The sequence below is a fragment of the Myotis myotis genome, unplaced genomic scaffold (assembly GCF_014108235.1).
Source record: "Myotis myotis isolate mMyoMyo1 unplaced genomic scaffold, mMyoMyo1.p scaffold_m19_p_2, whole genome shotgun sequence".
NCBI lineage: Eukaryota > Metazoa > Chordata > Mammalia > Chiroptera > Vespertilionidae > Myotis > Myotis myotis.
Genome location: NW_023416324.1, coordinates 157,974,973 through 157,998,156, shown reverse-complemented (window position 1 = coordinate 157,998,156; position 23,184 = coordinate 157,974,973). Strand labels below are relative to the sequence as shown.

The 23,184-nt window shown below is 38.8% G+C and overlaps 1 protein-coding gene across 1 annotated transcript in view; it reads right to left on the bottom strand.

The window, feature by feature from the left end:
- Positions 1-3,091: 3,091 nt before the first annotated feature.
- STXBP5L (syntaxin binding protein 5 like) overlaps positions 3,092-23,184 on the bottom strand; it is a 223,949-nt gene continuing 203,856 nt past the window's right edge. The window contains exons 23-29 of the mRNA XM_036351923.1: positions 21,816-21,986; positions 20,250-20,489; positions 14,102-14,462; positions 11,910-12,075; positions 9,112-9,223; positions 5,267-5,487; positions 3,092-4,747 (exon numbers count right to left, since the gene is read on the bottom strand). Of these exons, the coding sequence (XP_036207816.1) occupies positions 4,706-4,747; positions 5,267-5,487; positions 9,112-9,223; positions 11,910-12,075; positions 14,102-14,462; positions 20,250-20,489; positions 21,816-21,986 (1,313 nt within the window). The 3' untranslated portion in view covers positions 3,092-4,705. The remainder of the gene's footprint in view (positions 4,748-5,266; positions 5,488-9,111; positions 9,224-11,909; positions 12,076-14,101; positions 14,463-20,249; positions 20,490-21,815; positions 21,987-23,184) is intronic.

Here is a 23,184-nt window from a genome sequence, read left to right as displayed (position 1 = left end):
TGCTGTTGATTTTTCTCATATTTCTGATGTTTTGTGATGTCACAGGTATAAGATAATCAAAACCTAGATGTTTGGGAGCAATTACTGGCCAGGTCGCATAGGAGAAAAGCACAAGAGCTCAGAGTTAATGGGGCACTGGCTGGTCAGAAATTTGCACAAAACATTTGTTTTGGTTGTGACACAAAATGAATATCAATCCAGCTAATACCGTATCTTCTACATCTTGCCTTCCCTGGCCCCTTGGAAGTGGGGCTTGGAAACCAACCAAGGTAGACAAAAGTGTCTTCCTTAGTTGGCCATGAAGCAGTGGTGGTCAACCTTGGCTGGACGCTGAAACCACCTGGGGGCTTTAAAAAATACTGATGTTTGGTTCCCACTCCGAGAGATTTCAATATAATTGGGAATTTTAAAAGCTCCTTAGGTGATGCTTATGTCCAGCCAAGGTTAAGAATCACGCCCTACACTCTGGCTTTCATGTCCCTCCCCACTCCACCCCAACTGGCACTTCCTCTTCTTTTCCCAAGTCAGACCTTACCTATTCTGCCTTTCATCTTTTCAGGGTTATGTTGTCTGCAAATATATACACTAAACCTGTTATGTGACATCCAAGCTCCCAGGGATGGTGGCATCCAAATACACAACTTACTGGCAAGTATTGCTAGCATGTGGGCCAGTGTGAATGTGATATAGTATCTAGTAAAAAATGAGGCTGAGGCTATAAAGGACAGAGGTGAGGAAGCTGCGAAGGCCCTCATGTTCCTCTCCGGATGCAAAGAGCAAGATAGGAATGTCTGACTACTCCGGCATTGCCCTTTCTGAACACAAGTGGTCAAGTTACCTTGTCTTCCCACAGATGCAGCTGTAACCACACAGCTTTGCTCCTGGTTGTCCCAATGACCCCAAACCAAGGAGAACATTTTTAGTTTACTTTTCTAGACCCTCTTCCTTTTCCTTCTGCCAAACATTTTATAACCAAGTATCTCAAAGAGCTAATCTTAATTTTCTTCATATATATATGTTTTCCTTTTTCAAAGTCGAGGTCCTCCTTTATGCAGATAGCAGATAGATGGTACCTTTAGTCACATGGGTCACATAAAAGGACCCCAGCAGTAAATTTGTTCCCTTCTAATCAACCCCTTAAGATCTTTGAGGACTAGAGGCCTGGATGCTGATTTATTAGCTTGAGCATCATTCAAAGGCTATAGAAAAGATTTGAAAAATGTCTGTGACTGAATTACCGGAAAACATCTCATTCAGTTCTGCCACTGTCCTTCCAAAGTTAGTCAGACAACGACCCTGATGGTGAATGGGGCACTAAATCTGGGTCTCAGAGACGTGTAGGAAGCAAAATCGGTAGTACTGCTTTTGTGGAAGATTAAAATAAAAGATAAATCAGTCATCCTTCCCTCCAAACTCCAGGATAAATGGATTATTTCATGATAAGAATTATTGCTTATTAGAACCAGAAAAACAAACACGTCTAGGTTCCCAATGATGAATGGAGTGCAAAGGCCCATTTTCTCCTGGGATAACAAGAAAGGAGTCAGAGGGACAGGAGGGCAACTTGGAGAGGCTGTGGTTTGCAAGCCTTATTTCCCAATGCCACCTTCGCAGATAGAATATAATTTTGATGACAACTAAGGCTCAGAGTCATTTTCTCTATCATCGTCCAAGTTATCAGGAGTATTTTTCTTATGTTCTAAGACAGAGGCAAGACATTTACACAGTTATGAGAGATATAATTACATGGATCAATAGTACTCATTTGCCAAAGATAATGATGCTGATGCTGACGCTGTGTGTGTGTGTGTGTGTGTATGTGTGCGTGCGCATGAGCACATGCACACACGTGTGCTAAGGTGAGTGCAACAGAAATGTTCAAAGAGAAAATCACATCCACATTAGATTCTTATTATTGCTATCTCTTTGCATTATAAAAATTATTTTGATACAGTAAAACCTCATTAATTTGTATTCCACTAATCAGGAGTTTGTGGGATAAAGTTACCCTTCCATTATGTGAGGGTTTATAAAAACAATATTGAAAGATTAATTTAAAAAGAACCTGTTCTTTTCAAGCATCTCAGAAGCACCTGTTTACTTCCAATTGTGCTAATTATAGACTTTTTATCTATTCATTAAAGCCAGAGTTTTAAGCACTTCTACTGTGAAATGCTGTGCTGTCCTTTTTTGGTATTTTCTCTGTAGGCTTTAAAATATTCTGTAACTGTTATTTTTTACTGATTCATATAAGCTTTCTCCAAAATAGGATTTTATTGCATATGAACCACACATGTAATTCTGGGTAAAATAATTTATCTTAAGACACTGTGCACTTATGATGTTTAATTTTATACTAGACATATATTACATATTCACACTTAACCTGTCCTTGTATAGAACAGTGGCTCTCAATTGGGAGCAATTTTGGCAATGGCTGGAGACATTTTTGATTGTTATTACTCAGGGGTTGCTACTGGCATCTGGTGGGCAGAGACCAGGGCTGCTGCTGAACATCCTACAGTCCCCACAACGAAGAGTTAGTGAACAGTGCCACGGCTGAGACACCTGAACTAGACCAAGTTAAATCAGATCTTATTGGGGACTTCAGAGATATTGTACTTAATGCCACTTTGGACTGAATTTCATTGTTCCTAAAATAAACTAATATTGTAGTTTTTAAAGTTTTTTTAAAAAAAATATAGAAATGATAAAGTATCTGTTCAGAAAACTGGGTCCTTGAACGAGATGGTATAAATAGTACACTGCAACTTGACTACCAATGTTTCCCAAATCCTGGTCTCAAGTTTCTTTAACATTTTTACTATATAACTTTATGTATGGTGTTGCATTTTGAAGTCAGGTTTTGTTACCCTAGCTGTTCACAGGAATCTGGAGAGCTTCGTGGAGAGGCTTTTATGAGACATCGGGCAAATTCAAGGAGTCTGAGAAACGCTATCCTGGCATACATTAGCTGACTCTTTCAATCATCTTGGCTTTTCTCAAAATGACTAAGAACATTAAAAGGAAGTGCCAGTTCAAATGCACTAAAGATTTTAAAAAATCTTTTTAAAAAAACCCAAGAAATACTATTTTTGGCTCTTAAAAGAACCTGACTTCAGGAAAATGCAGAATTCTTAAAACACAAATGTATATCTCGTAAGATCTTGATTAATCAAAATTAAATAAGCCAAACTCATTAATTTTTTTTTTAGAATCTGCATTTACTCACTTCTGGGACTTTTGACTTCCAGACTCAGGTTAAATAATGACAGCAGGTGTGCTCATTTTGTCTTCCCTCCAGTTGTCATCTGTTATGATTAGATGCCTTTTGTCATGTGAAGGATAGTCTTTATTTCATGTTGAAGACATTTTTAAATAAGGAATAGGTATTTGGTATCTATTGACAATAACCCTCTATATTATTTAGTCTAATGAATGACAGAATTATTGGTTTTGTATCATTAAACTCTCTATGTGTTTCTGTTGTGCATAATGGTGACTAAGGTAGCAAAAACACCACTATATTTTATAAAGATTTTCAATAATAAGTATTGAACCAAAATTATTTTCTAATGAAAGCCCTTATTAATCAGAAATGTAATAAATCAGAATTCCTTTCCCAAAACATTAACTGAGGTTTTACTGAATCATGCTGAAGAGAATGACCAGTTTGGTCTGTGAGTGTCCGGCTGCAAGAGCACCTTTGGATTGAAGACCCCCCCACACCCCTGGGTTTGAACAGTAATATACTGTGTAATTGACAGACAAGGATACAAATGGAGCATTAAGAATATACCACTTTAGAAACTGAAACCAGAGTGTGTGAAATCAGTCCTCAAAGCTAACTGCATTGTTCCTAGAGTCAGTCTAGTTTCCCAAACCTACCAGTCAGCTCCCCTGCAGAGCAAAACCAGCTGAAAAATGCTTTGCGGTGTCCCAACCCTGCATAGTTTGTGACTAAAAATAGCAACTTGTTCTGAAAGTGATAGAAATGGAAATAATTGTGTTAGCAATAATTTACTGTATTGGCAATACTTGATTATGACCAAGAACTGTGAGTGTTCATTTTATGGAGCGAGAGGAACGTTAATCAGACGCTTGCCACCAGGATTCAGTAATGTTTTAGTCTAATGGAAGTTGTAGATGGGAAGAAAACTTTGGTTTTGTTTTCTCTTCCTTTTCAGTTGTATGGTAAATGTACTAGAAATGCACTGATAACTTCTAATGCAGATTTTTAAAATTGCCGGATGTGGCCCAATTTATAAAAATAGTTTACCATTAATCTTTTTTTCTTCTTTCACAACATGCTTTTTTTCTTTTCCTCTTAAGATGTTAATTTATCATGCAAAGATTTTTTTTTCATTAAGCGCATTAATGCTTTTGTTTGTACAGGATTTTTTCAAATCAGGAGGACTCCCCGTAGTTCCTAAATGTAAATCCTTAGCAAATGACATGCCAAGGCGATAGCTCCATTCCACGTGGGAAACGGCAAATGCAGCCATACCTTGGGATTCTAGCCAGGGTTCCAGCCTTTCGATTGTACAGTGTCTCTGATAAGTCTCTCTTATGACAACTTCAGATGGACTGTAATGGACATTTTGTAGAAGAAACTGGCTTCTAGCAGTTGAATAGTGATGCTGGGAATTAAATTTGGTTTCCCTGAATAATGGTTTCTCAAAGCAGTCACAGCTTCTTTAGAAGTTTAGAATTGGTACCATTTCTTATCCTTATATTTCAGCATTAACTGCAAAGAAAAAATAGTCACCATGAGATGTTAAAAAAAATCTTAAAAAGTGTTAAGCAAGCTTATATTGAGTTAATCATGAATATCTCAGTAAATCTTAAAACTTATAAAACTTTCTTTACTTTGTAAATTAATGACAAAGGTTTTTTTTGTTTTGTTTTGTTTTAAGGAAAACAAACCAAGCTATAAATACTCGGCTGACAAGAAATAATTTTCAGTGATTGAGACAAAAAGGAGTGTGTGGAGCCTGGACTCTCCCTGAGCTCCACGTCAGCAGCAGATGCACAATCTACAGCATATCAGAACTAATGGGTGATTTTCTTCTAGGTTATCCCCATGATAATGGCGTGTCAATGTATTACAGCATTTTTAAAAAGGATTTTTCTCCCAAGCACTGGAGGGACTGAAGTGGGATCCAGGATGACTTACAATGAGTGGCATCTCTACTTAAGCTTTCTGTGCTGGACCTACATAGTTCAAGTTATTACTGTGTGAAGTTGCCTACATTTACTTAGTTACCTCATGTGCGTGTTTGGAAAACGCTTCCGCACTGGTCATCATGCCTGCAGTTTTCTCCTCCAGCTCTCCTAGCCTCTGCCCCCTCTCGTCCAGTGCGATCCTTGCTCTGGTCAGCTCTCCCATCACCCCGCCTGCAGCGCCTTTCATCCCTTCTATGCTGCCCGGGCCAGGAATGTGCTGGGCAAGGCTGCGGGATGCTTTTCCTGCTGCAGCTTCCCCAACTGGGAATTCAAGACAGAGCAACAGAAAACATTTGTCAGTAATTCCAATAGTGGCATTCAAGTTTATCACCGAAGTACTTATATTAAGTCCTACTTCACACTTCTCCAGTAAGAGACAGACATATTTGACCCTATCATTGCACTTACCCAAGAAAAATGCCTACCAAAGAGATTGTGACAGCTATTGGTTTTCTTTTTTTAAAAAAATATATTTTATGATTTCTCACAGAGAGGAAGGGAGAGGGATAGAGAGTTAGAAACATCGATGAGAGAGAAACATCGATCAGCTGCCTCCTGCACACTCCCCACTGGGGATGTGCCTGCAACCAAGGTACATGCCCTTGACCAGAATTGAACCCGGGACCCTTGAATCCGCAGGCTGACGCTCTATCCATTGAGCCAAACCGGTTAGGGCTGTGACAGCTATTGTTGCCACATCCCTTTGTGTGTGTGTGTGTGTGTGTATGCCACACAATATGGCCTAATCACATTTTTTAGTTATTTTAAAATTACAGTTGACATACAATATTACATTAGTTTCAGGGGGTACAACATAGTGATTAGACATATATATTTATATACTTTATGGAGTGACCACCCCAATAAGTCTAGTACCCATCTTACACCATACATAGTTATTAATATGCTATTAACTATATTCCCTATGCTGTACTTCACCTCCCCAGGATTGTTTTGACAACTGGCATGATAACTGGCCATTTGTGTTCTAATCCCTTCACCTTTTTCATCCAACCCTCCAGACCCTTCCCTTTTGGCCATTACCAATTTGTTCTCTGTATCTATGAGTTTGTATTTTATTTGTTATTTTTAGAAAAGTTTTTCTAGTCGGCTGTGCTTGTTTGGGTTTTTGAACCTTTGATAGATATAGGGGAAGTTGGGCTTCTTGTGTGGAGGAGCCACTGGAAGAGGCTGGGGCCAGGCAGGTGAGCTGAATGGGATGGGTGTCAGGGAATCACCATGCCGGGTGGACAGTGCTAATCTGGTGAATGGGGAGCACAGATGTGGTGCCCTCCTGTGCTGGTGGCAGGTTGGGAGGGGAGCTCTGCAAAGGAACAAAGGCACCTGCCAGGCTCTGTCCCTGGAGAGCTGCTCTGGCCCTGCCCCTCCAGCCTTGCCCTGAAGTTATCCATTTAGTTCCTCCCTGCTGCCCCCGGAGCTTTTTGAGGTGCTGCTCCTGTGCTGGAAATTAGAGTTTATGAGTTTTTGAGTGAGTGAGTCTGTGTAACAAGCAACTTGAGGTTCTCCACGGTCTCCAGTAGCCTCCTGTCCTTTCCAGATGTGATCCCCACGTCTCTTCAGAGCCAGATGTTACGGGGACTCTTCTTCCTGCTACTGGAGCCCTGTGCTGGGGAGCCCAGTGTGGGAACAGACCTCTGGCTCCTCAGGGGACCTCCATGACTGAGAATTCCCTTTAGATTCTAGTCACCACACTGTGGGTGTGGGACCTGCCCATCTGAGCCTCAGCCCCTCCTACTGGTCTCTATGTGTTGTCTTCTTTATATTCTTAGTTCTAGGAATTCTGTTCAGCTCGTCTGATTATAGAGTCAGGTGGCTCTATAATCTATTTGTAATCTCGAGGTGATCATGGGAGGAGGTGAGCAGAGTTTGCCTACTCTGATCCTGACAGGAAGCACGATAATTGCATCCTTGATGTTGCTGAATTGGGGTGTTAGCAACATATGTGAACTCACATTAGTGTCTGTTCCAATCACAGGTCTGTTCTTTTGTTTAAATTTCAGCCCAAGTCTTCATTCCAGTGTTCTCTGTTTATCTTGCTATCAGCCTTTATAGGTCTCAGTTGTTTTTAAATCTCTCTTCTTCTCTCTCTCTCTCTCTCTCTCTCTTTCTCTCTCTCTTTCTCTGTGTGTGTAAATATTAGAGAATGGGGTATATGCATGATGGGCATTAATATACATATGATGAAATTTTTTTACTTCATAAAAGACTAAACATTTACCTATCACTTACAAAGCTCAGTTTCATTTAATTTTATGAAGTAATTTTTAAAAATTGAAAAACAACTGTCTGGTAAAAATATAGTGAGCATTCCCAAAGAGGCAACATTAGGAATGGAATGTAGGTCTATAAGAGCCTTATTGGGATACAATTCACATACCATAAAATTTTTCCTTTTAAAGTGTATAAGTCAGTGGTTTTTAGTGTATTCAGAGTTGTGCAACTGTCACCACTATCAAATTTTAGAGTATTTTCATTACCCCAAAAGAAACGCCATAACCATTAAACAGTCACTTCTTGCCCCAGTGCCTGGCAACTACTAATCTACTTTCTGTCTCTATGGATTTCTCGTTCTGGACATTTTATATAAATGGAATAAATCATATAATATGTGACCTTTTTCGTCTTCCTTCTTTAACTTAGCATGATGTTTTCAATGTTCATCCATGTTGTGGCATATATCAAATTTCATGCCTTTTTATGGCTGAAGAATAAATATTGCATTGTATGGAAGTACCTAGATGTTTTGCATAGGTGAAAGTTTACTAGTAAAAGATTTTTTATCTGCAAGATCAAATGATAAGATGTTCTAGAAAACCTTATTCCCCCACTCTTTTTGTAACCTTCCTCCCTTTTGGAAACCATTAACTTGTTCTCTATATCCATGGGTCTGTTCTTGTTTTGTTTGTTAATTTGTTTTGCTTTTTAGATTCCACATATAAGTAAAATCATATAAGTGAAATCACAGTATTGTCTTTCTCATCTAACTTATTTCATTTAGCATAACACTTTCTAGATTTATCCATATTGTTATAAATGGCAATATTTCATTACTTTTTATGGTTGAGTAACATTCCTATATATATATATATCTCATATCTTCTTTATCCACTCACCTATCAATGAACACCTAGGTTGCTTCCATATCTGGATACTGTAAATAATGTTGCAATCAACATAGGGGTACACATATGTTTTTTAATTAGTGTTTTTGTTTTCTTTGGACAAATACCCAGAGTGGAATTGCTGGGTCATATGGCAGCTAGCTCTATTTTTTATTTTTTTAAAGGAATATATGTACCATTTAACATAGTGGCTGCACAAATTTACATTCCCACTAGCAGTGTACAAGGAAAATATATTCTTGACTTCTTTCTAAAAATGTTGCCTAGTATCTATCTACTGCTTTTTTATTACTGGTCATCAGAGTCTCAGTGGTAGATATTAAAGTAATTTGCTCTGTAGTGTTGATAAACCTTGTGTTCTGAAGAAAAAAAACTGTTTCCTAACAGTGGTTAAAGGCAGGCAGGTTCAAAAATGTTTTTTACAGGCATTAGTAACTGAATGTCTTCACCCTGCTATGCAGGCATGATCTACTTGCATATGACCCATCTATTAGCTTACTTATTATTTGCATGAATTTCATGTACTATTTTCGTTAAACTATTTCCTAATATAAAGTGATCAACTTTATTCAGGTTTGATAAACAGAAATAATTTTCATGGTATAGAAGCAAAATAATCCAGTATAGAATTTGAAGTCATATATTATGTTAAGTTACACACACACACACACACACACACACACACACACACACAAGCATCTTCTATTTTATGACACCATTTTAGGATCAGGAGTTTACTCACAGAGCTCTTCTCTGTCAAAGGTTTGTCCACTTCCACCAAACAGTCCCTTTAGGAAACCTCTGTTCTGAGCTTCTGGTGTCTCGATGGGGGTAAACAAATCTCCTAGCATGTCCTGTATCAAATTCAAAGAAAAAGCATTGGAGTAACTACAAATAAATTAATAGGTCAAACGATAACACTGTGGTTGTGAGAGCACATCATGAACAGACAGTTTGCTTTCCGTATTTTTCTATGATTTTGCTTTGCTCCCAGTCCTGTCTCTGTCATTCCCTCTCCTTCTCTTCCTTTTCTTCTTCAGGAATTGCTATCCTAAAATTTTCATTTTCCTGTGCTCTTACTCCCTTTACAATTAGAAAGCATGGGAAGATAGGATGTTCACTCTAGGGTTAATTTCACTTGGTCAATGACTATTAATCTAGACTTCTGATCTTTTTCAATTACTGTAGCCTCTGCCTGACCTAGTCCCTCTGCGAATAAGCATGAGTGCCTATAAGATGGGAAGCCTGAGGTGGGATGTGGAGAGAGGTAGATTTGTTTTCATATCAAGTACAAAATTATGAAATGGCTCAAGATGATTTAAACAAGTCAGGCAGCTACTGCGTGGTGAGGCACAGGTGAGTTGCTCTCACTTCAGTGTGCTTCAGTGACGAGAAAAATCTTGGAAATACAGATGCTCAGGCTTTATTCCACACACACTCAGTCAGAATCTACAAAAATGCACTCTGGTTATCTCTACTTCACACTTGCTCTCCAGGTCTTTCTAAAGCAGATCAAAATTTGAGAACTATCACTATGGGGGAAGGGACATCAACCACAAGTCAGATCTGTGACCTAATGCCAGTTTGTCTAGGAGCTTGCTGTATGACTTCATCTTCATCTCCCTCACCTCCACTCAGCAGACCTGAGCTCTCCTCCTTAATCCTTTCTCTTTGGAATTGGCAGTATACCATCTGTTTAGTTTCCCAAGCTAGAAACCCAGGAATAGTTAATTCCTTCCTGTCCCTCACTCCTACAGCTAATAATCCTCCAATCCCACTGGTTACACTTCTTAGCTATTGAATCTAACTTTCTCCATCCTCACTGCTGGCTGCCTCATTTCAAGCCACTGTTATTTTTGGCCTTAATTATTTTTTAAAAGCCTCCTAATTGCTCTCCCCACCTTCAGTCTTAATTCCTCAAAACCAATTGCTATACTGCCAACAGAATACTAGTTTCAATCAACACTTTGCTAAATCTTTCAAATGACTTCCTGTTGCCCTTGGGGAAAATGCCCTTGGGATAGATGGAGCTTAAAGGTGATCCTAGCTCTATTCTTGACTAAATCTCCAGCACCATCCTTCACTCTTTTCACTTCCCAACTCTGAACTTTGTTGGCAGTTTCCTAAGCCTCTCTGGCAAGAATATTATCTATCACCTTTTCCACCCACAGCCAGCCATTCCCATGGGTAACTCCTACTCACCCTTCACATGCTTTTTTAACTGCCCGCTTTCTCTTTTCATCAGCCTCTACCTGTCTCCCCAGTACAGGCTCAGCCATCTATAGACAGCATTTCCGCAGAGTATTGTTGTCTCCTTCCACTCTAGCAGGTAGGGACTTATATGTCGTTTATTATTATATTCTTAGAGCCTAGCCAAGTACCAGGCATACAGGATCAACTCAGTATTTGTTGAGTAACGATAATAACATTATTATTTATTTTAAAAACTTTCTATATTTCAGGCACTGTGGTCAGTGCTTTATATCAATTCTTCCTTAATTATCACATGATGCTCTAAGGTAGAACATACAGGTAGGCTAAGTAAAATACCCACAGTTTTGCAAGTGGGCAAAATACACTTAAATGGTTCAGAGCTTATACTCTTAAACTCTGTGTTATAATGAATGGCTTTTAGTTTTCTTATTTGTATAATAAGGGGATTTAACCAATAAAATTTCTAAGATATTTTTAAATTTTTGTGACCACTTGTACTTACCCAAGGCTACACAGGCTTCTATATTTATTCTGTTTCTAGGCTCTGCTTGCTGCTATGATCAAGGACAAATGCCCAATTCTAACCCACAGAATAAGTATGTGTTTCTTTTGTATGGCTGTTAACCAAATTAAGTTTTCCTTAAAAAAGGTCAATGAACTCCCTGAATTGTATGCAAAGTTTTTGTGTGTACAGACATATTCTCCATCCTGGAGGAAGAGTTTATCATCTTTCAGAGCATTCTCCACAGGTAAAAAACACACACACAAAACCCCCCCCCCCAAAATTTAAAAATTAACCATTAATATGCATAATCTTCACATTTTTCCCCCTCACTTTTTCTGTGTATACCTAGAAACACACTTGGTAAGGGTCACAGTGATGACCATAATATTCAAGACATATTCTAGGAAAGGCATATTTATTGTCTGGCCCAATAATGTTTTAGCTTTTTTTTTTTTTTAAACAATGCTTTTTTTAAAAAATTATTTTTTAAAGGAGAAAAAGGGAAGGGGGGAGAAAGAGAGAAACATCAACTAGTTATGCGCCACTTTCCCCCCTCTCCCCCCCTCACACACACACACACACACACACACACACACACACACACACACACATATTCACGCGTGCACTCTGACTGGGCATCAAACCTACAACCTGGGTATGTGCTCTGAGGGAATTGAACCCACCACCTTTTGGTGTACGGGAAGATGCTCCAACCAGCTGAGCCACACCGACCTGGACAGTATTTTAGTTTTTTGACATCTCTCTCATTCTCTCTCTTTTTACAACCATTCCAATGATTTTTTTTTTTGTGCCTGACCTACCTGTAGATTATCACACATTTCTTGGCTGTACGTTAACCGCTGAATTTCAGTAGGAGAGACTAGGTATAATGCCTGTCCTTCATTAGTGAAACAAAATGTCCGTGCTATCCTCATGTCTGTCAGTGGCAAATAATTAACATCCAACATTGGGCGAAGACTAGGCAGGCTGCATGGAAAAAAAGCAAATCCACATTATATTCAAATTGTTAGAACCTTTTAATTTCTTAAAAGCTGTACAGAAAAACAGTAATTTTTATGCCTCTATTTTGTGGTTGTTTCTTTTTAATCTCTTGAAGTCTCAGTGGTAATAAAATGACTTTGACATAAAATCGTATACATAAAAAATCATGGGCACAATTCTTCTATCTTAACCCATCTAGTACTTAGCAAATGTCCTTGAAGATCAAATTAAGTGAAGTGGCCAGCAATTTCAGGGTACTTTTTGCAGCATTTCACAGGTTTTTACAGCAGGGATGGGCAAACTTTTTGACTCGAGGGCCACAATGGGTCCTTAAACTGGACTGGAGAGCCGGAACAAAAGCATGAACGGAGTGTTTGTGTGAACTAATATAAATTCAAAGTAAACATCATTACATAAAAGGGTACAGTCTTTTTTTTTCAATAGTTTTATTCATTTCAAACGGGCTGGATCCGGCCCACGGGCCGTAGTTTGCCCACGGCTGTTCTACAGTATGGTTATAATCTTTGGTTATGACAGAAACACTACCGCTAGAAAGTGCTTGACTACATACTTGGTCTTTTAAGGCAAAACTCCTGAGTTTGAGGTGGTTTATGAACTGATGGAGACATGGAGTGGATCCAGTTCACTGTGCCTGGGAATGGAGTGGCTTCGCTCTCCATTTCTTTACTCCCTCAGTACACAGGAAATGGGAAATTACCTATAACTACACTGGAGGCATGATTAATAAATATAAGCATGGCCAGGGCTGTAACGGAATGAGAATAAGTTATACATAATAGATGAGAATTTGTACATTCAGATGAATACCACTCATTTCCTAGTGTCTTACCGAAAGGCTATATGCTTATCCTAATGTTATAGCCAATGATTTCCCTTAAATTCATTTTTTTAAACAACATCCCTTGGATATTGTCATTAGAGCCAATTTTACAAACTACTGAAGGAAATATCTCATTGCTTGTAAATCACACCTCAAATGCCAATTGGAGAAAAATCAACTTGTAACTATATCTCAAGCTTTGAAATCATCCTACTAATTCCCATATGCACACTGATTTTAAATTATTCCAGATGATAAAACCAGCACCTTGAAAAAAAGTACTAATTTCCCATCTGAAAATAGTTTGTAATTACAATTGAAACCTTATCATATAAAATGAGACCTGAAATATGTGCTGTTGGAATAAGCTTTTCATAAGGTCCTAGCAGTGTGCTGTCCAAGGTGGTAGCCACTAGCCACAAGTGCCTACTGAGCAGTTGATATGTGGCTCGTCCAGATTGAGATGTTCTGTAAGTGTAAACTATATACTGGATTTCAAAGACTTAGTATAAAAACAATTATTAAAAAGTGTATGTTATGGCATTTCAAGTAACTAAGCTCCTTTGGACATGAGTCCAAAACATACCCAGTTAAACAGACATCCATGATAGATTCAGTCAAATTAATTGGTGGTGGGGAAGAGATAAATTCACTAACATGTGTATAATAGTGGATGCAAATAATACTGTATTTTCTATGTCCTAGAGAAGCTAAAAGGATCAAATTAAATTCTGTATGTAAAATTCTCATGTGGGCTATAAAACACAGTAAAAATAACAGTTCACTTATTTTCCTTATAGTTTCTTTATCTTTATATTTCCAGTGCCTAGTATAGCTTCTGGGAGATGACATATACTCAATAAATATTTGCTGAATGAATGTGTGAGTGACTGGAAAATCACTCTTTCCTTAGATTCCTCAATGTCAATTAAAATATATTTTTTATTCACAATGCAAAGCATTTTTAGCAAAACAAAACACCCAACCAAGACAAAAAATAAAAAAGCTAAACTCTTCTCAAATTGTAGAACAATAAGACATTCAAAAACACAATGAAACAAGGGTCTCCGGTTGCTTCTTGATAACATCTTGCAGATTACATATATATTTCTCAGAATTGCACTTTGTTGGCACTGTTGTGATTACCAGATAATTTATAAAGGCAAGTACCTCATTATCATGATATGCCCATTGGCACAAAAGCATGCCAAGCAGGCACTGTTACACATGACCACCACATCTGCTTGCAGTATAAAAGATGTCTCGGTGATGTTATGAACATAAAGGCAAGTCTGAGAAGGCAGTGAGAAAACTTTGGCTTGTTTTTCTGAGCAGATTATTGTATACTGATGATCTCCTGTTTCTTGTGACAGAGAGGGGCAGTTCACGACCAGTTTCCTTCTCCAAGATTTTTCATTTTCATCTATGTTGTTTGGGTCCCTCCAAACTTCATATGGTGGTTGCATTAATCCACCAGTTCGATCCATACAGGAGAACGTTAACACAGCTCCTTTCAATGAGAGGAATGTACCTATAAAAAACAATTTTATGTCATTGGCATGTGAAATTCTTTCTAAAACAACTGTTATTCATCTATGGGCAATGAATGTTTTATATTATAATTTATATCTATAATATAATATTGCAATAATATATATGAATCAGTAGATTTATAAGTCCATAGGTTCCAACAACCTGGACTCATAGAATGTTAGTTCTGACAGGAGCCTAAGACATCAACTTGTTGTATACTCTCAGTAGACTAATAAGAAAGTGGAGACCCAGAAAGATGATGAGACTTGGGCCAAGTCAAGTTAGTTGCTGAGTCTAGACTAGAACTCAGGTTTTCTGATTCCTAATCCAGTGTTCTTTCTTTATACTATACTAGAGGCCCAGTGCACAAAAATCTGTGCACTCGGGGGGTCCCTCAACCCGGCCTGTGTCCTCTTGCAGTCTGAGACCCCTTGGGGGATGACCACCTGCTGGCTTAGGCCTGCTCCACGGGGGATTGGGCCTAAGCTGGCAATCAGACAGCCCTCTGGCAGCCCAGCAGCCCTTGGGGGATGTCCACTTGCCAGCAGGGAGCAGACCTAAGCTGCAGTCAGACATCCTTAGCACTACTGAGGAGGCAGGAGAGGCTCCCACCACCACTACTGTACTGGCAGCCATCAGCCTGGCTTGTGGCTGAGCAGAGCTCCCCCATGTGGGAGCACACTTACCACCAGAGGGCAGCTCCAGCATTGAGCACCTGCTCCCTGGTGGTCAGTGTGTGTCATAGTGACCAGTCATTCCCAGTCTTTCTGCTGTTAGGGTCAGTTTATCCTTTTATTATATAGGATAGAGGCCTGGTGCATGGGTGGGGGCCGGCTGGTTTGCCCTTTAAGGGTGTCCCAGATCAGGGTGGGGGTCCCACTTGGGTGCCTGGCCAGCCTGGGTAAGGGGCTGATGGCTGTTTGCAGCTGGTCACACCCCGTTCAGGGTGGGGGTCCCCACTGGGGTGCCTGGCCAGCCTGAATGAGGGGCTGATGGCTGTTTTCAGGCTGGCCACACCCCCTTTAGGGTGGAGGTCCCCACTGGGGTGCCTGGCCAGTCTGGGTGAGGGGCTGAGGGCCGTTTTCAGGCTGGCCAGCAACTGAAGCTCCCAGCCTCTCCTTTTTTTCTTTTTTTTAATTCTGGGATTTATTTACCTTCTATAATTGAAACTTTGTTGCCATCACTGGAGCTGAGAGCTGGCTCCTGCTCGCTCCAGCTCTGTGGCCATGGCCTGCTGAAAGCAGGTATCTGGGGTTTGTTTAGCTTCTATAATTGAAACTTTGTTGTTTCTGGAGCTCAGAGCTGGGCCGTGGCAGGTGGGGAACCTTGGCTTTCTCCATCACTGAAGCAAGCAAGCCTCCTGTTTGCTTCAGCTGCGTGGCTGCCGGCTGCCATCTTGGTTGGGTTAATTTGCATATCCTGCTGATTAGCCAATGGGAGGTGTAGCGAAGGTATGGTCAATTACCATGTTTGTTTATTATTAGATAGGATAGTCCCCCTTAAAATCCTTTCTTTAAAAAGGAAGTTTCAGAAAATGTATAATTTTTATTTATTGAAATAATTTCAACTGAAAAAATAATCATGTCATCTGATTCCACTTCTCTCATAGGCTCATTCACTAGAAAATGCTGTTTTCCTTCTTCTGAAATTGAGCACTCAGAATACATTTAATGCAATTTTACCATCTAGAGTCCATGCTAACAATTTTTATTATATGAAATAAAACAAACTACCTTTGGCTCTTGGGCAGGCTAATCCATCTTTATACCGAAGAGAGGTTTACTCACCTGCATTCTCTAAGTTGAATATCCAGGCCAGTTTACTACCTGTGGGTGATTTTCACCTGTCCCAGAAGACAGGATACTACAAAGCTTTGAAGGTAACTTGAAGATTGACCTTTTGACATTTCCAGACTCTCCCGTAAGCAGTGCCCTAGCAGCCTTCCAACGCCCACCCCCCACCCTATGTTCTTTAACATCATGTAGAGAGAGTAAGAAGATTAATCAAGCTGATAGGCTTCAGGAGTGTACAGAGACATGAAAAGGGAAGGTGATATATAAAAATACATTCCATTTAGAAAGTACTTTATAATTTGAAGTACTTAAAATTTATCACATTCAAAATAACATGTTTAGAGCTTTAACATTTCAGTTGTGTTTTTAAACTCACTTTAAAACCAGAATGTGTGGCCTGTGAACGTCCTGCTAGGTAACTGAAGAGGATAGGAGAGTAGGGGCTTGGGCCTTTAGTCTGAGGGTCAGGGTATAAAAAAAATAGCTCTCTCAACCTCCCATGAAGAAAAAAATAATTCCAAAAGCTATAATGAATGATTAGAATTAATCTAGAATTGATCCTTCTATAAAAGCACATCTCCTGCCGAAACCGGTTTGGCTCAGTGGATAGAGCGTCGGCCTGCGGACTGAGGGGTCCCAGGTTCGATTCCCGTCAGGGCACGTACCTGGGTTGCAGGCACATCCCCAGTGGGAGATGTGCAGGAGGCAGCTGATCGATGTTTCTCCCTCATCGATGTTTCTGACTCTCTATCTCTCTCCCTTCCTTTCTGTAAAAAATCAATAAAATGTATTAAAAAAAATAAAAATAAAATAAAAAGCACATTTCCTAACTACCCACCAAGGGAAAAATTTTCTAAGTATAAATACCTTAGCATCCTTAATTTAGGGATAGCCTAAAGTAGGTTAAAAAGATTAAAAAAATCTACATTTTTGAAGCCATTTTACTTATACTTGATACTTGCAATCTGTCAGCATCAAAACGACAATTTCTCAGTAAGCTTCCCTTGCAAAACAGCTGCTTTGTTTCCTAATTTGTGGTCAAAAAGATTGTTTATATTCTGTGCATTAAGTATTTACAGGGTTTTAAGTTTTACCAACAATGTATTATTAATCTTTATCACTCCATCTTTAATCTTTCCTAACTTAAAACAACAACAACAAAAACCTTAAGCAAGTCAAAATTACAATCTACTATTTTGGAAGTACACCTCATTATGAAGTAAGCTTAAATTTAAGAGATTCTATAAGATCTTAACAATTCAGTCTACAGTAAATAACTGACCGCACAATTAATTAGGGATTCCTTCTTAAAGGAGGCCTCAATGGCTAGAAGTATACCTGACTCCAGTTTTCTAAATAACCTGCCCTCCCTACTACAACCTGAGCTCAAAAGGTTCGCCATCACTGGTGTAGCCAAAGGTTTGTCAATTTGCTTAACTTAAAAAAAAAAAAAGCCACAATTCTCAATTTCACTAAATAGTGAGCTAAGGACTAAAAGAATTGTGCATATTTCTTTAAAATTAGAAATGTAGTAAAAAATGTTTCCTTATTGTGAAATAAATTTATAATTTAAAAAGTAATCCTCTGTATCTATGAGTTTGTTTCAGCTTTGTTTGCTCATTTTATTTTTTAGATTCTACATAAGTGAAATCATACAGTTTTTGTCTTCCTCTATCTTATTTCACTCATAGATGCAGAGAACAAACTGATGATTGCCAGATAGCACAGTTTTGGGGGATGGGTGAAAAAGTGAAGGAGGGGACTAAGATGTACAAACTGCCATTTATAAAAAAAGTCATGGGCATAGGGAATATAGTCAATAATATCGTAATAATTATCTATGGTGTCAAATGGTCACTAGACTTATGGTGATCACTTTATAAAGTCTATAAATGTCGAATCACTAATGTACACTTGAAACTAATATGATGTATGTCAACTATAACTTAAAAATGAATTTAAAAATGATCCAAATAGATTAACTTCTAAAATACAATGCATGTTATAGTTTGAATTGTGCGCCGCCCCCATTCATATGTTGAAGCCATAAACCCCAGTATCTCATACTGTGACTTTAAGATAGACTTTAAAGAGGTGATTAAGTTAAAATGAGGCTGTTAGGGTGGGCCCTAATCCAACAGACTAAGAAGAGGAGATTGGGACAGGCAACCCCCAGGGGTACATGCATACAGAGTGATGACCCCCTGCACATCTAGGAGAGGCCTCAGAAGAAACCAAAATTGCCAACACTTTACTCTTGGACCTCTAGCCTTCAGAAGTATGAGAAAATAAACTGTTGTTTAAGCCATATACATGCATTTATGTGAATTTGCCACACTAGTAGAGAGAGCTATTTCACTTAAAATCTATAATAATAAAAGTGCAATATAAAAAATCAACAGGCTGACCAGCGGAACGACTGTCCGGATGAACTTCCAGATGAAGCCAGGGCTGTGAGGGCTGAGGCAGTTGGAGCAGTGAAGGCCTACTCCTGCATGAAATTCGTGCATCGGGCCTCTAGTCCTATATAATAAAAGCCTGATATACTAAGTGTCTGGTTGTCCAGTCAGCCATTCAACTAATCAAAGCATAATATGCTAATGATATGCTAAGGCCACTCAACTGCTCGTTATGACGTGCACTGACTACCAGGGGGCAGACAGACAACAGGTCGATCAGTCGCTATGACGTGCACTGACCACCAGGGGGCAGATGCTCCAACTGGTAGGTTAGCTTGCTGCTGGGGTCTGGCCAATTGGGACTGAGAGAGATGGGCCAGATATGCCCTGGAGCCCTCCCACGGTCCCTTCCTGGCTGGCCAACCGCCTGAGTCCCTCCCTGGCCCTGATCATACACCGGTGGGATCCCTCAGCCTGGCCTGCACCCTCTCGCAATCTAGGGCCCCTCAGGGGATGTCAGAGAGCCAGTTTCAGCCCAATCCCACAGGCCAGGCTGAGGGACCCCACTGGTGCACAAATTCATGCACCGGGCTTCTAGTAAGTAATAATTCATATATAAGAATTTAGCACAACCAGTTAACTAAGAAAATACAACTTTATCTAACTTACTATACCATATATATGTGTTCTTTTAAAATAAAATCCCTTATGCTATATATTAATAAAATTCTTTTTTTTAGAAATGTTTCTCAGATAACTTTTATCATAAATAGGAAAGAGAACAAATTAAAAAATATTAAAAGGAATAACAGGAGGAATCTCACTCATCTCTTTGAATGAAAAAAAGATAATTCAAGTAGGAAGAGAATACAACATATGTTTTGAGCAACAGGATAAAAAGGAAAGAAATTGAGTGAAACAAGATGAGAAGTTTATCAAAGACTTTAGAGCCACCTCAAGTCAGACACTTCTAGCTTAATTGTTCTGAGTTCTTCAAGAATGCTACAAAAACACTCATAGGCTCTGATCTGGTATGGAACTTTGGAGAAATGCTTCAGTTCATTAAAAATAACTTTTTAACTTTTGCATTGAGGTTTTTCTTCAGTTCAGTGCTTCTGAGGAACTTCTTTTCCAAGGCAATGTTTAGGTTGGCTGTTCCAGTTTACTTACCATAGAAATGGTTGTGCTATTTTACCCTAAAGCAGCAGTTCTCAACCTGTGGGTCGCAACCCCTTTGGGGGTCGAACAACCCTTTCACAAGGATTGCCTAAATACATCCTGCATATCAGATATTTACATTACGATTCATAACAGTAGCAAAATTACAGTTATGAAGTAGCAATGAAAATAATTTTATGTTTGGGGGTCACCACAACATGAGGAACTGTATTAAAGGGTCGCAGCATTAGGAAGGTTGAGAACCACTGTAAAGGAAAGGTAAGTTGCAATATGACAAATGTTGAAATAGTATATGACTTATGAAATTCTCAATAGTTCCTATTATACAGAATACATCAATACAATGAAGGTATTGTAATACCTTATATCTAAATTTTAAAAAGTGACAAAGAAGGAATAACTAAAAACTCTTACCGCTTGGCAATACCATGACTGGCTCTGTGAGTCTTTGTTCCTCTGCTGAAGGGAGGCTCAGGGACATGATTAACACCATCCCCAGACTAGTTCCAACAAACAAACAAGGGGAGATGGTGGAGTCATTTTTCCTAGCGAAGGACTCCATGAAGTACAGTGCTGTAATTGCTTCTTTGGAGTCTTTGTCAATACTGGAAATGCTAGAGCTTCTAGAACGACTATAGGAATTTTCTCGGCTCTCTGTGGAAATTTAAAGAACAAAGATTGAATGTTAGTGTACTTCCAGAAAAAGTAAAGTCAGACTTAGTCCATGAAAACCAAAATTATGAAGGGGACATAGAATTTTATTCTTTGTTAGCTGATCTGGAAGGCAGCTTATCCAGTTCGCCAGGTTATTTTGAAGAGGAATAGACTTAAAGTGCAGAGTGTAAATCAACGTAAGCAGGGCTGGGACTAGAACTCGACTCTCCAGTTCACCATGCTTTTCTCTCTACATCATCTCACATGTTAGTTGATATCCTCTAACCTGGAAAAAATATTTAGTCTAAATAGTCAAAGTTACAAGAATTTCTGGTACCATTTTAATTATGCTTCCTATCTCTCTCTCAAATGTTGGAAGTATTCCTAACGATTTCTTGGCAATTTCCACTTAGTGACAACATAGTGGCTACAAACCTGAAGGATCACGAATGCTCTATGGCAAATACATGTCCTTAATGCACGTTTTGGTTTTGCTGTATCTGGAGTAATTACAGCTGTAAAAATTGAACTATTTACCAAGGCCAAAGAGCAAATGTTATCTTTCTGAACTAGTTCCCAGCTGCCTGCCTTGAATTGAATTTCAGTCCTAATTGCGTGGGGCCAAGAAAGGAGCTGTGGACAGTGCTATCCGATCGACAGTGGTAATCTTTCTCAGAGGCTTCAGCCCACTTAAAAAAACACGGGACGGTTTTGGGTTCTCCTGCTCATCAATACTTAACAGTGCACACACTCCAGCAGCATAAACTCACCACCTCAGTTAAAGGGTATTAGGAAGGTTGTATTCTTAGAAACTCCAGAGTACAAGTTTCTCATATTCTTCTTTCTATTGCCTTCACTCACTGTTCCCTCTTGATAGGTAGACTGTGACTCACTTTTTATAAACAGAGACTAAGTATAAATTCTCAGACTATTCTTTTTCTAGAAAACAGAATGTAGTATTCCTAATTTCCCCTTCCTATCCCTTGGCAAGTTTATAAACATAGTTGTTTTAATAGAATTTAGAGATGAGACTAAGCTTTGGGGTACAGACAACAGATGAAGGCATAGGTCACCCTTTGTACAGAGGAGGTGGGAGCCCCCAATAGGCAGAGCCATTCTGGTTTCAGAGGTGAAGGAGCGGGGGGAGTGGGGAATGGATTTGGCATCATGACAACAGCCGACCAGGCTCTGTTAGTCACTGCCTAGAGTTGACTGTTTTGTTTATCTTTTACACATGACCTCCATCCCCTGTCCTCCAGCTCCCAATACCATGCATGGTGTGTCAAATTTTAATTGTATCCACAAAAATGTGTATGTTTAACCTACCTTCTGTTGTAACTGGTAAAGAAATCTCCATGCAGGCAGCTGACTGTGCTTTTCGAAAAGGTGGTCTTCCAGGACCCCAGCGGTTTACTTTGGAAACATCAGCGCTGGAAAGGCGTTTTCCAGAACCGCAACTCTGAGAAGTTGGACTTGTGCAGTGTCCATTTACATTATCTGTGCCAACAGGAGAAGGAGGCATAAATATCAGAATTAAATCTTAATATAAAGGAATCCAAGTGTGTAGAATTATGAAGAGTGAGAATTCTTTTTGTTCAAATCACAGAAAGATGGCTAAGTCCTTGCTATTTTAAAATTTAGTCACAATTTCAGTAGTTAGCCAAAAATGTCATATTTATGAAATATAAGATTCATTTTAAAAATTTTATTGAACTAGTTAACATAGTTCAATATTCTATATCTTCACTGTGTATTCTGCCATTTAATGACAATACAAAATAGGATACAGTACTAAACTTTCTTTTGATTAATATAGGTAAACACCTATATTTTGGAAGTGCTTCAAATGCTTGTAGATTAAGTTATAGACTGGAAGCATTTTCCTGTGTACAGTTGAGAATGGTACCTAAGAATATTCACTCTACAGCGAGACTGCCTGGGCTCAAATCCAAATTCACTAGTTTTACAAATTATTGGAGTGTTTATACTTTAGTTTCTTCTTCTGTAAATTGGGAATATTATCTGCCTCATGAGATTTTGTGATAAAACATGTCACATACAGGAACACTTCCTGGCTTACGGTAAACTCTGAACTAAAATTAGTATTGTCACTCTTGTTTCAGAGAATTAACACTGCTCATTTCTAAGATAAACAGTACTGTTTATTTAGAGTGTGAGTTTAGCTCTGTTTTGATATAATTTAAACTTGGAAATAACTGTACAAAAATGTCTTATTTTTCTTAATGCTAAACGATATTTAAAATATCATCTCACAGGGCTGCAATATTCAGAATGTTTTTTAAATGTTCTTGTTTGGAAAACAGACAATAGAGTTTAAGGGAGAATTCATGTTTAAATCCATGTTGGACACGGGGCACTGGCTCTCAGTATCCCCTCCATTACAGCCTTCTATACTGCATATTTGAAAACTTAAAATCATGCATTTCCTATATTCCCTTGCAGCTTACGCAAGGATGAGAATTAGGCTTCACTATTTGAATGCACTAGTGTGCTTTACTATTTTTTAAAATGAGAGTTAACGTTTATTGAATATTTTAAATGCCAGGCATTTTATACACATTATTCACTTAATCTTCACAGCAACCCTGCAAGGTATGTGCTTTATTATCCTGATTTTGTATATAAGGAAACTGAAACTTAGGAAAAAAAGGATTCAGAAAATTGTCCAATATTA